The sequence below is a fragment of the Microtus pennsylvanicus genome, chromosome 11, assembly GCF_037038515.1.
Source record: "Microtus pennsylvanicus isolate mMicPen1 chromosome 11, mMicPen1.hap1, whole genome shotgun sequence".
In the NCBI taxonomy this organism is placed as follows: Eukaryota; Metazoa; Chordata; class Mammalia; order Rodentia; family Cricetidae; genus Microtus; species Microtus pennsylvanicus.
Genome location: NC_134589.1, coordinates 16,857,030 through 16,875,440, shown reverse-complemented (window position 1 = coordinate 16,875,440; position 18,411 = coordinate 16,857,030). Strand labels below are relative to the sequence as shown.

At 47.9% G+C, this 18,411-nt stretch overlaps 1 protein-coding gene across 1 annotated transcript in view; it reads left to right on the top strand.

Moving 5' to 3' along the window:
* Positions 1-18,411, top strand: part of Efcab3 (EF-hand calcium binding domain 3) — a 370,379-nt gene that overhangs the window by 257,988 nt on the left and 93,980 nt on the right. The window contains 6 exon segments of the mRNA XM_075941765.1: positions 4,687-4,740; positions 11,288-11,392; positions 12,293-12,346; positions 13,013-13,117; positions 13,694-13,747; positions 14,221-14,325. Of these exon segments, the coding sequence (XP_075797880.1) occupies positions 4,687-4,740; positions 11,288-11,392; positions 12,293-12,346; positions 13,013-13,117; positions 13,694-13,747; positions 14,221-14,325 (477 nt within the window).

Here is an 18,411-nt window from a genome sequence, read left to right as displayed (position 1 = left end):
AATGCTGAGGAAGGAGCAACAGATGCTAAAAGATATTTATTTATAAATGCTGCTGAACTAATCCAACATAGATATTTTGATGCCTTGACTTTGAAATTTGGATCTAATGACATGATGCTTTGGAAAGGAGTTTCTTATTTTGTTTTCACAGAGGATGAGACCCTGTTCATTTCTTCTATTCTGATTTGGTATGATGGACCGCGCCCTCCTGAAGGGTTGTTGTGAACATCTTCAGAAAATTGCTTCGCTCAACTGCCAACTGAGATGAAACTAGCACACAGGTTATACCGTGAAAGACCTAATTAACGACGCCCCCATTCAGCAGGAAGCAGTTTGGAGAGAAAAAACTGCGTCCATGTTCCCAAATATGGTTTATAAACGTTCTTTAACATTTAAAGGGGGATATGATATAGGTATGAATAATTTGCATTAGTATAGATTTTGCTATATTGATAGAGATTTACGGTCAATTTTGTTATATGTATATGTATTTCTGATATTGATTAAGGTATTGTGATTATGTAGTTCATTATTAAAATGTAATGTATAATTAGGAAATATAGGTTGTTGATGGATAATCATAAATAATAGTCAAGTTTGTAGTCATGTTAGTTAATATTTTCTAGATGTGCGTAGATATATTTTAGATAGGCATTCTTCATATTTTTCAAAGATTATAGAATATGGCATTTTAAATGTTTTAATAACTTAGGACTTTTCATGACAATGAGACACTCTGCTCCTGGCAGCACCAACCTACTTCAAGAGGAAGATGGGCATCGAAGAGGCTCGTTATGGAGTTTGATAGCCATTTGGGCAAGAAACTGCTTTTGCTTGGACTATTGCATAAACTAGACACAGAGAACCCACAGAGAGAGGACTACTGAACTTGCCTAAGGTGAGATGATCTTTCAGGGTTCCTGATTCATGAAAGAGTCTGCGAGACATTCTGCAGGACACAACAGATAGTGACTGAACTGACTTTGAATTTTCCTGCTTTATGGAAATGTCTGCTGGATACCATGGGCCTGAAGGCTGAAGATGGATGCCCCAAGGGTATAGAGGAACTTTGGGTGACTGTCCAGGCAGCGAGATGTCTCTGTCATTTCTAGGGTTTTAAAAGTTGCTTTTTTCTTGTTTGCTTAGGTATTATTGTATCTTTCTGGAGTCTTTGATGGAGTTAAGAATAGTTAGTTATAGTTATAGTTTTCCTTAGTTATGATAAAGATTATTGTAACTTTTACTTGATAACTGTTTTGTTATATGTAATTTTGCTATGTTAAAGTTAAAGCCTTTTTTTGTTGTTGTTGTTTAAACCAAAAAAGGGAAAATGATGGAGGAAGGTCATTGGTTAAATAAAAAGAAACTGCTTGGCCCTCATTGGTTAGAAGATAGGTGGGAGGAGTAAGCAGAACAGAACGCTGGGAGGAAGAGGAAGTGAGCTCAGACTCCACAGCTCTCCTCTCGGGAGCAGACACCTCAGAGAGACACCATGCTCCCAGCTTCCAGGCAGACGCATGCGATGAAGCTCCAACCCAGGATGGACATAGGCTAGAATCTTTCCGGTAAGCGCACCTAGGGGCGCTACACAAATGATTAGAAATGGGCTAAATTAATATGTGAGAATTAGCTTAGAAGAGGCTAGATAGAAATGGGCCAAGCAGTGATTAAATGAATACAATTTGTGTGTTGTTATTTCAGGCATAAGCTAGCCAGGCAGCCGGGGTGCTGGGGACACAGCCCCACCGCCCATATTACTACGTGTGTGTGTGTTGGACATTGGTTTATCGGTGTGTGTAGGCACAGTGTGTGGGTGTGCATGCACGTGTGTGTGTGTGTGTGTGGCGGGCATTGGTTTTTCAATGTGTGTAGGCACGGTCTGTGGGTGTGCGTGGTGGTGGGGCATTGGTTTCTTAGTGTGTGTAGGCACGGTGTGTGGGTGTGGGGGGGGCATTGGTTTCTTAGTGTGTGTAGGCACGGTGTGTGGGTGTGTGGGTGTGGCGAGCATTGGTGTTTTTTCAGTGTGTGTGTGTGTGTGTGTATGTGGCGGGCACGGTGTGTGGGTGTGTATTTATGTGCATGTGGAGCCCTGGTTGATGCTGTGAGTGCCCCTCAATCCCATTCCTTGAGGCAAGCTCTCCAGCAAACCCAGGGCTCACAGGCCTAACTGGCTCACCGTAAGCTTGCTGGGATACCCGTGCCTGCTTTCCAAGGCTGGAATTACCCACACCTGCACTGTGTGAGCCCTGGGGACCCTAAATTCTGTTCTTGCTGCACAGGGCAAGTGCTTAACCACTGAGCCTTCTCCAGACCTCTGAAGTGTGTATTTTGAAATGTTGTGTGTTGAAATGTCGCCTGTACCCACCCTCCAGCTGTACCAGCCCTCCTCATAAACAGTCTCCGTTGCTCCTGTGACGCTTTGGGTACAGACCTTAGTTCTCAAAAACTCTTCCACAAAACCACGAGAAGAAAGAAAAACATCCCTGCTGACTTTTCCGTGCAGGGAGGGGAGGGGCATCTTTGACCCGGGTGCACTAGAGGTCCTGGAGGAATCCCTGACCTCTCTGAGGCTCTTTCCTAAATCCTGCTACTAAAACTTGCCCCATCCTCACCTTTTACCCCTCCCCCACCACTAAATCCTCAAAGTTCTTGTTTTTATTCTCACACTTTGAGAGTAGGCCAAATTTCTCTCCCTTTTCCATCAATATTGCCCTTGCAGAGAACCTGTGTTCCATTCCCAGCACCCACCTGGTGGCTTATATGTAGCTCTAGTTCCAGGGATCCAGTAACCTCTTGAGGCCTCTACAGAGGCTAGGCACACAGGCACACGCTTGATACATGGCATATGCAAGCAAATACTCATACACATAAAATTAAAAAACAAACCTCTTTTTATTTATTTTTTTTATTTTTCCATTCAATTATTTACACTTCCTTCCCTCCTCCCAATCCCCTCCCGCTCCCACATACTCCCTCCTCCCTCTCCCACCCTGCTTGAAAGAGGGCAGGGAACCCTGCCCTGTGGGAAGTCCAAGGCCCTCCTCCCTATATCCAGGCCTAGGGAGCTGTGCATCCGTGTAGACTAGGGTCCCAAAAATCCAGAACATGCTGTAAAAACAAGTCCCAGTGCCTTTATCAAATGGCTTCTCAGTCAGCCCCCATTGTCAGCCACAATCAGAGAGTCCGGTTTGATCACATGCTCATTCTGACCTGGTCCTTCTGGATTTGGTGAGCTCCCATTAGAACAGGTACACTGCCTCAGTTGGTGGACCAACCCCTCGTGGTCCTGACTTCTTTGCTCGTCTTCTCCCTCCTTTTCCATCAAGGAAGCAGGGATGGGAGGATTGTATGAGCCAGAGGTTGGGGAGGGCTGCAGTGAGCATGTCAGGACCATTGCACTCAGAGCCCACAGCAGCTGTGGTTACCTGCGTGAGAGCAAAGTTCCAGCATGGATGGGGAAGGGACACAGCAGTCCCCTCCCCTGGCTGAGAAGCTATGGACACTTGATGGCTGCTAAGGGAAATTCTGTTTTCTTTAGGAATGTGGTCCCTGGTAGGTTGCTCCAGAGGGGACCCTGTGTCCATTCTTATAGGGGAAGCACTAATTGGAGTCAGTGGACAATTTTAAAGGGGGGTGGGATTGGGAACTGGCTCGGCAGTTAAGAGTAATGGCTGTTCTGTCAAAAGACTTGAAATTGGTTCCCAGCATCTACATCAGACAACCCACAGCTCCTGTAACTCCAAGTCCAAAGGAATTTGCCCCGTCTTCTGGCCTTTAGGGGCACCCACAAAGCATGTGCATGCATACATGTATGTATGTGTGTTCATGCAAATGTGTGTATGCGTGCTCGTACACACACAAAAAATTAATATCTTTTAAGAAGACATGAAGTTGGGAAGAAAACGTAGGGGAAACCTGGGGGATAATTATAATTGAATCACTATGTATATATATTAAATTCTCAAAGAATAAATAAATATATTTTAAAACTAATTTAAGGGGCTGGAGAGATGACTCTGTGGTTAAGAACACTTTCTGCTCTTGCAGAGGACCCAGGTATGGTTCTCAGCACCCACATCAGGGAGCTCACAGCCATCTGTCATTCTAACTCCAAGGAGTTTAATACCCTTCTTGACCCCCCAGGACACCAACAAGCAAGTGGCCCAGAGACATACATGCAGTCCAACACTCATACACATAAAAGGTAAAGTTAAATAAATCTTTTTAAGAATAATATTTAAAGATGGAAAAGAAAACAGGTAAGAACAATGAGTGTGTGAATCCCAGCTCTCCTGTATTAGCCAGTATTTGTCTTGGAGGTGGATGTGTCGATAGACCAGTCAACAACACATGACGTTTGCTTAGTCCTAATGGTGTTCAGGACGCATCCTTACCACACACAGCAATGGCGCCTGGCCCCTGTGTTACAGCGAAGGAAACAGAGGCCTAGATCTGCTTAAGGCCCCCAAGCCAGAGTGTAGCAAAGCCCGGGCATTTGCACTCACGCTCCCACCCCTACCCCAGACACTCGCTCTGTGCCAGCACAAGGCCCATTCCTTGACCTCATTGTGACTTGACGGTGGAAGAAGATCCACTCCCTAAGGTCAGTCACAGAACAAAAAGTCTAGCCCTGTATTCACCGAGGCATTCTCGGTCCTGAACTGTAACTTCTTTTATTTACTACAGAAAATAACAAAGTTTTCCGAAATCGACTCCTGTCCAGCCTGAGGGGTTTCAGAGGTGAGTAGCAAATGTGAGGAAGCAGTATAAAGGCCGGTTTGAGATTTCCTCAAAGATTATGGTCACGATTCTTCGGGAACCTGTTCTATGTATCGATCACTTTGGTCTTTGTTTCATAGATGGTGTGTTAGTTAGGTCAGCAGCAAGCTCAGAGGAATCAGCCTTGAATGCCCAGCTTTATTTCTGGGTGCCTTGGACAGATCTCATGAGAGCTTGACCATCACCGTGCTGGGATACAGCCGCCACAGTGCTCAGCATCACTGTGATGGGATACAGTCGCCACAGTGCTCAGCATCACCATGCTGGGATACAGTCGCCACAGTGCTCGGCATCATTGTGCTGGGATACAGCCGCCACAGTGCTCGGCATCACCATGCTGGGATACAGCCATCACAGTGCTCGGCATCACCGTGCTGGGATACAGCCGTCACAGTGCTCGGCATCATTGTGCTGGGATACAGCCGCCACAGTGCTCGGCATCACCGTGCTGGGATACAGCCGTCACAGTGCTCGGCATCACCAGCTGGGATACAGCCGTCACAGTGCTCGGCATCACCGTGCTGGGATACAGCCGCCACAGTGCTCAGCATCACCGTGCTGGGATACAGTCGCTACAGTGCTCGGCATCACTGTGCTGGGATACAGCCGCCACAGTGCTCGGCATCACCGTGCTGGGATACAGCCGTCACAGTGCTCGGCATCACCGTGCTGGGATACAGTCGCTACAGTGCTCAGCACCACCGTGCTGGGATACAGCCGCCACAGTGCTCAGCATCACTGTGCTGGGATACAGCCGCTACAGTGCTCAGCATCACCGTGCTGGGATACAGCCGTCACAGTGCTCAGCATCACTGTACTGGGATACAGCCGCCACAGTGCTCAGCATCACCGTGCTGGGATACAGCCGTCACAGTGCTCAGCATCACCGTGCTGGGATACAGCCGTCACAGTACTCGGCATCACCATGCTGGGATACAGTCGCTACAGTGCTCAGCATCACTGTGCTGGGATACAGTCGCTAAAGTGCTCAGCATCACCGTGCTAGGATACAGCCGTCACAGTGCTCGGAATCATTGTGCTGGGATACAGCCGCCACAGTGCTCGGCATCACCGTGCTGGGATACAGCCGTCACAGTGCTCGGCATCACCGTGCTGGGATACAGCCGTCACAGTGCTCGGCATCACCGTGCTGGGATACAGCCGCCACAGTGCTCAGCATCACCGTGCTGGGATACAGCCGCCACAGTGCTCGGCATCACCGTGCTGGGATACAGCCGTCACAGTGCTCGGCATCACCGTGCTGGGATACAGCCGTCACAGTGCTCGGCATCACCGTGCTGGGATACAGCCGCCACAGTGCTCAGCATCACCGTGCTGGGATACAGTCGCCACAGTAGTCGGCATCACTGTGCTGGGATACAGCCGCCACAGTGCTCGGCATCACCGTGCTGGGACACAGCCGTCACAGTGCTCGGCATCACCGTGCTGGGATACAGCCGTCACAGTGCTCGGCATCACCGTGCTGGGATACAGCCGTCACAGTGCTCAGCATCACCGTGCTGGGATACAGTCGCTACAGTGCTCGGCATCACCGTGCTGGGATACAGTCGCTACAGTGCTCGGCATCACCGTGCTGGGATACAGCCGCTACAGTGCTCGGCATCACCGTGCTGGGATACAGCCGTCACAGTGCTCGGCATCACTGTGCTGGGATACAGACGTCACAATGCTCGGCATCACTGTGCTGGGATACAGCCGTCACAGTGCTCAGCATCACCGTGCTGCGATACAGCCGTCACAGTGCTCGGCATCACCGTGCTCGGATACAGCCGTCACAGTGCTCGGCATCACTGTGCTGGGATACAGCTGTCACAGTGCTCGGCATCACTGTGCTGGGATACAGCCATCAAGTGCTCAGCATCACCCGTGCTGGGATACAGTCGCTACAGTGCTCGGCATCACCGTGCTGGGATACAGCCGTCACAGTGCTCGGCATCACCGTGCTGGGATACAGCCGTCACAGTGCTCGGCATCACCGTGCTGGGATACAGCCGTCACAGTGCTCGGCATCACCGTGCTGGGATACAGTCGCTACAGTGCTCAGCATCACTGTGCTGGGATACAGTCGCTACAGTGCTCAGCATCACCGTGCTGGGATACAGCCGCCACAGTGCTCGGCATCACCGTGCTGTGATACAGTCGTCACAGTGCTCGGCATCACCGTGCTGGGATACAGTCGCTACAGTGCTCGGCATCACTGTGCTGGGATACAGCCGTCACAGTGCTCGTCATCACCCTGCTGGGATACAGCCGTCACAGTGCTCGTCATCACCGTGCTGGGATACAGCCGTCACAGTGCTCGGCATCACCGTGCTGGGATACAGCCGTCACAGTGCTCGGCATCACGGTGCTGTGATACAGCCGCCACAGTGCTCAGCATCACCGTGCTGTGATACAGCCGCCACAGTGCTCAGCATCACCGTGCTGGGATACAGCCGCCACAGTGCTCAGCATCACCGTGCTGGGATACAGTCGCTACATTGCTCGGCATCACCATGCTGGGATACAGCCGTCATAGTGCTCGGCATCACCGTGCTGGGATACAGTCGCTACAGTGCTCGGCATCACCGTGCTGGGATACAGTCGTCACAGTGCTCGGCATCACCGTGCTGGGATACAGTCGTCACAGTGCTCGGCATCACCGTGCTGGGATACAGCCGTCACAGTGCTCGGCATCACCGTGCTGGGATACAGTCGTCACAGTGCTCGGCATCACCGTGCTGGGATACAGTCGTCACAGTGCTCAGCATCACCGTGCTGGGATACAGCCGTCACAGTGCTCAGCATCACCCGTGCTGTGATACAGCCGCCACAGTGCTCAGCATCACCGTGCTGGGATACTGTCGTCACAGTGCTCGGCATCACCGTGCTGGGATACAGTCGCTACAGTGCTCGGCATCACTGTGCTGGGATACAGCTGTCACAGTGCTCAGCATTACCGTGCTGGGATACAGCCGTCACAGTGCTCAGCATCACCGTGCTGGGATACAGCCGTCACAGTGCTCGGCATCACCGTGCTGGGATACAGCCGCCACAGTGCTCAGCATCACTGTGCTGGGATACAGTCGCTACAGTGCTCAGCATCACTGTGCTGGGATACAGCCGTCATAGTGCTCAGCATCACCGTGCTGGGATACAGCCGTCACAGTGCTCAGCATCACCGTGCTGGGATACAGCCGCCACAGTGCTCGGCATCACCGTGCTGGGATACAGCCGTCACAGTGCTCGGCATCACTGTGCTGGGATACAGCCGTCACAGTGCTCGGCATCACTGTGCTGGGATACAGCCGTCACAGTGCTCAGCATCACCGTGCTGGGATACAGTCGCTACAGTGCTCGGCATCACCGTGCTGGGATACAGTCGTCACAGTGCTCGGCATCACCGTGCTGGGATACAGCCGTCACAGTGCTCGGCATCACCGTGCTGGGATACAGCCGTCACAGTGCTCGGCATCACCGTGCTGGGATACAGCCGTCACTGTGCTCGGCATCACCGTGCTGGGATACAGCCGTCACAGTGCTCAGCATCACTGTGCTGGGATACAGCCGTCACAGTGCTCAGCATCACCCGTGCTGTGATACAGCCGCCACAGTGCTCGGCATCACCGTGCTGGGATACAGTCGTCACAGTGCTCGGCATCACCGTGCTGGGATACAGTCGCTACAGTGCTCGGCATCACTGTGCTGGGATACAGCTGTCACAGTGCTCAGCATCACCGTGCTGGGATACAGCCGTCACAGTGCTCAGCATCACCGTGCTGGGATACAGCCGTCACAGTGCTCGGCATCACCGTGCTGGGATACAGCCGCCACAGTGCTCAGCATCACTGTGCTGGGATACAGTCGCTACAGTGCTCAGCATCACTGTGCTGGGATACAGCCGTCACAGTGCTCAGCATCACCGTGCTGGGATACAGCCGTCACAGTGCTCAGCATCACTGTGCTGGGATACAGCCGCCACAGTGCTCGGCATCACCGTGCTGGGATACAGCCGTCACAGTGCTCGGCATCACTGTGCTGGGATACAGCCATCACAGTGCTCAGCATCACTGTGCTGGGATACAGCCGCCACAGTGCTCGGCATCACCGTGCTGGGATACAGCCGTCACAGTGCTCAGCATCACCGTGCTGGGATACAGTCGCTACAGTGCTTGGCATCACCGTGCTGGGATACAGTCGCTACAGTGCTCCGCATTACCGTGCTGGGATACAGCCGTCACAGTGCTCAGCATCACTCTGCTGGGATACAGCCGTCACAGTGCTCGGCATCACTGTGCTGGGATACAGCCGTCACAGTGCTCAGCATCACCGTGCTGGGATACAGTCGCTACAGTGCTTGGCATCACCGTGCTGGGATACAGTCGCTACAGTGCTCGGCATCACCGTGCTGGGATACAGCCGTCACAGTGCTCGGCATCACCGTGCTGGGATACAGCCGTCACAGTGCTCGGCATCACTGTGCTGGGATACAGCCGTCACAGTCCTCGGCATCACTGTGCTGGGATAAAGCCGTCACAGTGCTCGGCATCACCGTGCTGGGATACAGCCGTCACAGTGCTCGGCATCACCGTGCTGGGATACAGCCGTCACAGTGCTCGGCATCACCGTGCTGGGATACAGCCGTCACAGTGCTCGGCATCACCGTGCTGGGATACAGCCGTCACAGTGCTCAGCATCACTGTGCTGGGAAACAGCCTTCACAGTGCTCGGCATCACTGTGCTGGGATACAGCCGTCACAGTGCTCAGCATCACCGTGCTGGGATACAGTCGCTACAGTGCTTGGCATCACCGTGCTGGGATACAGTCACTACAGTACTCGGCATCACCGTGCTGGGATACAGCCGTCACAGTGCTCGGCATCACCGTGCTGGGATACAGCCGTCACAGTGCTCGGCATCACTGTGCTGGGATACAGCCGCCACAGTGCTCGGCATCACCGTGCTGGGACACAGCCTTCACAGTGCTCGGCATCACCGTGCTGGGATACAGCCGTCACAGTGCTCGGCATCACTGTGCTCGGATACAGCCGTCACTGTGCTCGGCATCACTGTGCTGGGATACAGCCGCCACAGTGCTCGGCATCACCGTGCTGGGATACAGCCGTCACAGTGCTCGGCATCACCGTGCTGGGATTCAGCCGTCACAGTGCTCGGCATCACTGTGCTGGGATACAGTCGTCACAGTGCTCAGCATCACTGTGCTGGGATACAGCTGTCACAGTGCTCAGCATCACCGTGCTGGGATACAGTCGCTACAGTGCTCGGCATCACCGTGCTGGGATACAGCCGTCACAGTGCTCGGCATCACCGTGCTGGGATACAGCCGTCACAGTGCTCGGCATCACCGTGCTGGGATATAGTCGCTACAGTGCTCGGCATCACCGTGCTGGGATACAGCCGCCACAGTGCTTGGCATCTGAGCTGCTGTTTATTTAGGTGACCGGTTTAGAAACTGCTACAACTCAGATTCCAGTTATCCGGTCATAACCACTCCATGTTTTCAAGCCATATCTAATTAAAATACCAACATTGCATATGTCACATGATCCCATTGGAAGGCTGCATTAATGACCCCAGAGTCCTGATCGTCTTGTCTAGTAGTCACTCTCTTCCAGTACTGGAAGAGATGATTCTGTCTGTAGATGAAGGAACTGGCTTGCGTCAGAGTTACAATTTTAAAAAGATGTTTAATACTGAATTACATGGAGTTAAGATATCCCCGGTGTGATGGGCATCCGAAATACCCATCCACCTGACCAAGGAATGAACGTGTCTGTTTGAGACTCACTGCTTCTTACGCACTTGCTGTCTGTGGGATGGCAGTGATAACCCCAGGACCACTCTTGCTGCTCATGATATGATTATTTTCACTAGGATAACAATCTTAACTTCTCTAAGGTAAATGATGTCACAACTTCACCCAATTCAAAAGCAGCTTTTCTTACTGTGATCATCTTTAATAATGATTACATGTAGCTAAATCTTTCTCTGGGGAACAAAAGTTTGCTCAATAGCACCCACTTAAGTAGATGTTTAAGCTCCAGAGATGCTGTTTGGTGTTTGGGTTTATCGATTATAATAAAAACTATGATGTACATTTACACTTCTCACATTGACATGACCCTTTTCTGTGAGAAGTGGGATTCATAGCCCAACAGTTATGAAAACTTCACAAGAGCATGATTGCTAAACTACTTTCAAATAACTTTCTGGTTCTTTTTTGTATGTTTATTTGCCTTTGTTTCTTGAGACAGAGTCTCACCATGAAGTGCTGGCTGACCTGGAACATTCTATGAAGACCAGGCTGGCTTCAAACGCATAGCGCTCCACCTGCCTCTGCCTCCAAAATGCTGGGAGTAAAGACGCGTGCCATCACAACCAGACTAATTAACTCTTAACAGCAGCCAGGCCTGTTGAAGGTTACTCTAATTTAACAAGTCTTTCTGTTTGGATGGGGTTTTTCTCATGTTTCTGACATTTTTTTCAGGTGGAAGGGTTGATCCCAACAAGCTGAAGACACTCCTCCTAAACATAGGGCTCAAACTCAAAAGCAAGGAATTGAAACGTGTGATGCAGAAGCAGGCTGCTACTGGTAAGCATGAGGACCGTGCTGCCTTTGGCTGTCATGCGCAGAATCTTGAGATTAGGTATAAGAACTTCTAAGATTAAACGGGCTTGCTCAGCACTTGGGAGACAGAGTCAAGAGAATCACTGGAAGTCGAAGGCCTCTCTGTGCAGTAAGCTCCAGGGCCCCCCCACACATACATACTCTCTCTGACTTCTACAATTAGATTGATCTGAGAATTTTAGATACTATTTATGGAGAAAATTTTGGTCTGAAAATAAGAAATAGTGTCTTTTGTCATTTTTTAGTAATCTGAAGTCATCATGCCATTCCCCCAGTGCTAAGAGTACCCCGATGGGCCAGGGACTTGTAGGGAAAAAAGAAAATGGGAGCGGGGATAAAAGAGAATGAACCGCAAAAATAGCCAGAAATAATCAGGAGAGGAAAATCTACAATGGGAAGTAGTGGAACCCCATTAATATTTCCTAAGATGTCCATGCATGAGATAAATACAGACGTAGGCAACATTAGGGAACAGCAGATCAGGAAAAGATGGGGTATAGGAAGCATCTAGCAACATCTACATTAAATGTGAAGTATAAACACACATCCACACACACGGGAAGCACACCTCTTGAATGGTATCATTACCATTCTTAGAAGGCATTTAAAGTCCAAGAACTGAAGACATGCTACATAGGTACCATGAAGACACGATACTTATCATAGCCAGACCCTGTGCTCAAGAGAATGGCCACAGTCCAAGGTCTTTCTTACTAATGAGGGCTCCAGCATTCAAAGCAGGAAATATAAATTTAAGGTAAACACAAATAGATCAGTAAAATTTATAGGCTTTTATCAAATCCTAACTTATAATCTTTCTAAGTTTTATGTCATCATCTTAATTGTTTATGTTCTGTATTACAGCTAATCGAAGTATCCCTCTGAAAAAAGTATTAGCGGATGTGAACTCGGTTTTAGGCAAGTTAAAAGTTATGTGAAGTTTAAAACCCTACATCTTAATACTATCATCATATCTTTTCATTACTACATAAATAAACTCATAAACAGAATGCTGGAGACTTGTTGGTGTTCTGCTTCCTCATTCAGATGTCCCAAGGGTGCTGTTGACACACAAGCATGAAGACCTGAGTTCAATCCCCAGCACCTACATAAATAACAAGTTGTGCTGGCATGCCCTTTTAATCCCAGCACTGGGGAGGTGAAGATGGGTGGATCCCTGGGACTTGCTGGTCAGCCAGCCTCGCATAATGGATGAGCTCCAAACCACTGAGAGGCACTCTCTCAAAACACAAGGTGTCTGACCCCACAGCTGAGGCTGACCTCTGGCCTCCATGCCCACATGCACCTGCATATACACATGTGCCCATGAACACACCCACACAGGCATGTACAACAGATAAATCATTTGTTTAAGTGTAATAAAAGGGCTTCCCTCCTCAGAATGAAAGGAACATGTTCTGATTGTCTCTGGTCGTTTATTCTGCCTTGGAGCCTTTCCGCGCCTCTAGTTCTCACAGTTACATGATGTGATAGAAGAACACGGACAGTTTCCTCCCCTCTTCTTCTGCTATTTCGATACCTATCAATGCTGCAGACTATACTTACTGTTTCTGCTTTTTTAAGGACGGAAGGTTGGTATCAAAGATGTGAAAAATTTTGTCGAAGCCGCTGGAATAACACTGACACCTACAGAACACTTAGAACTGATGTGCAGTTTGCCAATTGAAGGTGAGTTTTTCAAACACTGTTAGAATATTAGGGAAAGTCAGGTCGGGTATCGAGACACTTTAAAACAGACTTTTATCTGCTGGGATAATTGACTGCGTCCTGGTTGTTGTTGCTGTTGTTTTTAAGAGCTGTCAACAGTTTTCAATATGACCTTGTTCTTGCCCCAGAAAGAACAATTTTGTTCTTTCATTGAGAGTCAGCAACTCTAATTTTCTCGACTTCCTATGATTGGGGACAGAAGCCATTATTATGTTCCATCCTCCCTTCCAATGAAAGTTAACTTTGTAGGTGTAAGGAGGAAGTGAGGCTGGTGGGAGCAGGGAAGTGGGCGAAAGGAAAGTAAGAGAACCGAGGAAAGATGTATTTGTATTCCTGTACCATGTGGCAACAGATTATTAGAAGTTGTTTCTGTCCAGTGACATGTATGCTCTGAAATTTTTCTCGATTCTTTGCTTTTGAACTCTTGGGATACAAAATATCAAACTATTTATAAGGCAAATCACTGGAGGTCGCCCGGCTGAGACAGCAGCTTACTGTCCCTCTGACAGCTGTGATGTGTGTGCCCCTGTTTTGCAGATGATGAAACTATATATGAAAGCAGATTGATAGACTGTCTGAAATCCTTCGGAGGTAAGGGCCATGGTGAGAAGAAAGATGAATAAGGGCCCTTGACTCACACTTGAATCTGGCTGTGTCCTCTCGTGGGGACACCCTCTCCCACACTCACTCCCCTATCTTCATGTCTGAATTTTCCAAACTATTTTTCATTTTTCTGCTAAGATTAGCTTTTGATAAAAAAAAATCAAATTGAAAACTGGTTGCACATAAAAATATGAAATAAAGAACAGGCTATTATTTTGTGGGGAGTTTCACTAAGCCCTACCCTGTGCATGGTAGGACAGTGAGTTTGTACTTGCTAGAGCTTTCCTCTCTACCAGCAAGAACATTTTCAGTTCCCTTTCCATTTGTCCCCTTCTGTGAAGATGGATGTCGGGGCTACTGACATTCTTGCTGACAGCCGTGATTTAAGGGGGAAAAATGAAAATTTTTCTTTTCAGGGGAAGTTATTAAATTTCTTCTATATTTCTGATTTTTGTCCTTAGGTGGGACAGTTGATGTCAATAACTTCGAAAATGTTTTGGAAAACTTGAAAATCAAGCTCTCAGACGAGAAACTAAAAGATCTGTCAGAAAACCTTCCAGTTGACGGTAAGCGTGCGGCTGGAATCAGACCTTCCAGGGACTCTTGCTCCAGGTGCTCAGGCCTGAGGCCTCTGCGAGCAGCATCTGTTTTGATGCTGATATGATATTTTTTATCTTTGTTTGTTTGTTTGTTTGGTTGGTTGGTTGGTTGGTTTTTTGAGAGAGGATTTCTCTGTAACCCTGGCTGTCCTGGAATTCGCTTTGTAGACCAGGCTTGCCTTGAACTCACAAAGATTTGCTTGCCTCTGCCTCCCAAGTGTTGGGATTAAAGATGTGATCCTCCACCACCTGGCTGATATTTTTTAGTCTTAAAGAGGAATTCCGTCCATGTGAGAGCACATTTTGGTTTAGTATATTTTCATTAATTTTGAGATATATGATATATACGCTAGAGTGAGCTATGGATGTTTGTCTTTACTTGAGGGACACTGAAGGAAGATTGCTTATTACAGTGAAGGGTTGCTCTTCATATCAGTCTCGCCATCCCAGTGTCTTCCAAAGGCTGTGTCATCAAACTGTCCTGGACCTTGTAACATCTGCTTCCTTGTCTGCTCTTCCTCTATTTTGGCACTGCCCACAGGATTCCTTCTTAGCCTCAACTCTTTGATAGAGCAGCAGTTTTAAGCTACAATATTTTATCTTCTCTTTGAAAGGAACAGACAGGAGAGAAAGACTCCCACAAGTTGTCCTCTGACATCTGCATAGGTATTGTATGGAGAGGAGCCGCCTGGCTAGCTTAGCCCCGAAATAATTACACAGAAACTGTATTCATTTAAACACTGCCTGGCCCATTAGTTCTAGCCTCTTATTAGCTAACTCTCACATCTTGATTCAACCCATTTCTAATAATCTGCATGTCACCACGAGGCTGTGGCTTACCAGGAAAGATTCAGCATGTCTGACCTGGCAGCTTCATGGCGGGCAGCTCTCTGCCTACCTTCTTCCTCCCAGAATTCTCTTCTGTCTACTCCACCCACCTAAGGGCTGTCCTATCAAAAGGCCAAGGCAGGTTCTTTATTCAACCAATGAAATCAACACAAATGCAGAAGGACCTTTTACACCAAGGTATTGTGACCTGTGTGTACCTGCACACATACACACTGTGGTAGTCTGAATGAAAAAGGCCCCCCAAGGGCGCTTATGTTTGAATGTTTGGTTCTCAGTTAGTGGAACTGTCTGGGAAGGTTTGGGAGGTGTGGCCTTCTTGGAAGAGGTGTGGCCTTGTTGGAAGGGGTGTGGCTTTGTTGGAAGAGGTGTGGCCTTGTTGGAGTGGGTGTGGCTTTGTTGGAGTGGGGTTGGCCTTGTTGGAAGAGGTGTGTTGCTGGGCCTAGGCTTTGAGGTTTCAAGAGCCCATGACAGGCCCAGTCCCATTTGCTCTGCCTGCAGCTTATGGTTAGATTTGATCTCTCAGGTACAGCTACAGCACTGTGCCAGTTGCCACACTCCCTGCCATGAAGGTCATAACCCACCCCCTGAAACTGTAAGCAAGCCCCCAGTTAAATGCGTTCTTCTATAAACTGCCTTGGTCATGGGATTTTAGCACAGCAATAGAAGAGTAGCTAAGACACACAAACACAAACAAATAAAACATAATAAACTAGGCTTCTAGTCCTCTTACTCCTACTACCAAGTAATGTAGCCCTCTTATTCGTTCCAGGTACCATCCCTGGGTGTCTCTTTGCTTTGTATACATAACCATCTCCTGATTTCTCTTACTGTCCAACGCTCTTCTGTCCTTCCTGCTCCGTGATGACCTCAGCATTTGATCGGCCATCACTGAAGTCTCCCTCCTGGCACTGGGCTTTGCTGTGCACTGATGTGAACCTGTCTCTCCAGATATTTCCTCTTGGATAACAGAAGGACCAAAGAACATTTTACCTCCGTTTCCCTCCTTCTCGGTGTCGATGCTCTGATCTCTTTGGTTCTGTGCTGTTCTGTTTTAGAAAAGCATCAGTGGTCACATTCGTTATTTGTCTCATCTCTGTGATGAGCACGACAAAAGCAGCTGCAGGGAGGAGGTTTGCTTTGGCTTAGGCTTTAGGGGGTGCAGTGTTTTGTGGCGGGCAAGGTATGGTAGAGGCACAGGCAATCACATCCCCTATCAGGAAGGAGAAAGCAATGGATGACTGTGCTCAACTTTGTTCTAACTCAGTCCAGGACCTCAGGCAAAGGAAGGATATAACGCCCATTTGGGGTGGATCTTCCCACCTTAACCTCATGTAGATAACCCCTCGTAGACATGCCTAGAGATTTGTTTCCATGGTGATTTTATATCCCATCAAGTTGGCAGTCAAAATTGACCAAGTAGTAGTGTAATAATTTTATAACTCCACTATTCATTCAGATTTACTCAAGTGTACACATATTTTTAACCTTTAGTTCTTTCTTGTATCACCAACTTTGCCTTTAGGATCATTTTTCTTCTACCAGAAGCAAATATCATTAAGAAATCCTCTCTTTTTCTGGTATACGATTATCTGGTTAGTCAGTTTAGCATGTGGCACATGCTTATATGTTTGTAGTCCTATTCAAGAGGCTGAAGCAGGGGGATTGCAAGTTTTAGATTACCCTAAGGTATGTATCAAGAGCTTGTCTGAGTAAAACACAATCAAACACACATACACAAACACATCACAAGCACACATACACACATATACACATATATATACGCACAAACATACATACATACACATATACAAATGCACATACACACAAACACACATACACATATACATGCATATACACAAATGCACATACCGACACATACACACACACACACACATATTTTACTATAGCTCCTGATAGATATGTTCTCTGAGCATAGAATTCTAGTTAGTCTTTTTCTTTCAGCATACTTAAAATATCATCCTACAGTCATGCTTTCTAATGTTGCTAGATGTGATGGAAAGTCGGCTATAAACCTTACTTTTCTTGGAGAGTAAACATTTCGCTCTTGTTGCGTTGAGTACATTGATCACTAGTTCTGAAGCTTCGCTGTGATGTGGAAATTTGAAATGGATTAATTTTCATGTATCTGTCTTAGAATTCATTGGACTTTTGAATATAACAATTGAAATCCTTTATTGGATGTAGAAAACCATCAGATATTTTCCTTATAATCCTGTCCTTATCCTCCGGGTTTTTTTTTTTTATTTCTTCCATAACTCTGGTTAAAGAGAGGCAAACTGTCTTCATTGGCCTTGATTCCTCTTTGCCTTTGTCTGCGTGTTTCCTTCCTGTGATCTACAGAAGTCTAATATACATTCTGTAAGTGGTAAGGATTCTCAGAGCACCGTCTGCTGTACTGACTGTAAGGAGTATCTGGAATAGAAATAACCCCCAAGGAAGAGTGGGATTACATACAAGTGATAATGTCCTTCATTGTAAGAAATACCAAAGTACGCATGGTTCCCAGTTTCCTTCTTGTCCTAAAACATTCTACATCTTTGGGCTGGGATGGTGGCCCAGCAGTTAAGAACACTGGTTGTTCTTACAGGGGACTTGGGTTTGATTCCCAGTACCCACATGGTTCCTCACTACCATCTGTAACTCCAGTTTCTTCTGGTCTTTTCAGGCCTTACACACATAGTACACAGACAAAACATGCAGGCAAAACATCTGTATGCATAATTTTTAGTGAAAAATTAAACGCACTAATCTTCAATTCTAACAAATTATACTGATTCAAGGGTCTGCTGGTAGAACGTGTAAACAGAACAAGCCTGGAGAGGGGGGTGAGCATAAGATGCTTATGCTGAGCTTGAGACCTTTCTTCTTTTAGGAGTGTGTGTGTGTGTGTGTGTGTGTGTGTGTGTGTGTGTGTGGTGAATTCTAATTTGTCTTAATAATAAAAACACGGAGTCAGATATCAGGTAAATGCTGAAAGAGAGACAAAGGACCAAGCCACAGCTACCCCTCGCCAAATTCTCAGCAAAAAAGGGGCCAAGCTCCTGTCTCTGCCCTGCCTCATCACTTCCTCTCTCCACCCAGCCATATTGTTTCCTGTTTCCTCCTCCCCAGTGCTGGGATGGAAGGTGTGTGCCACCACTGGTTAACTATTGGCTAGCTCAACACTCTGATCACCAGCCAATC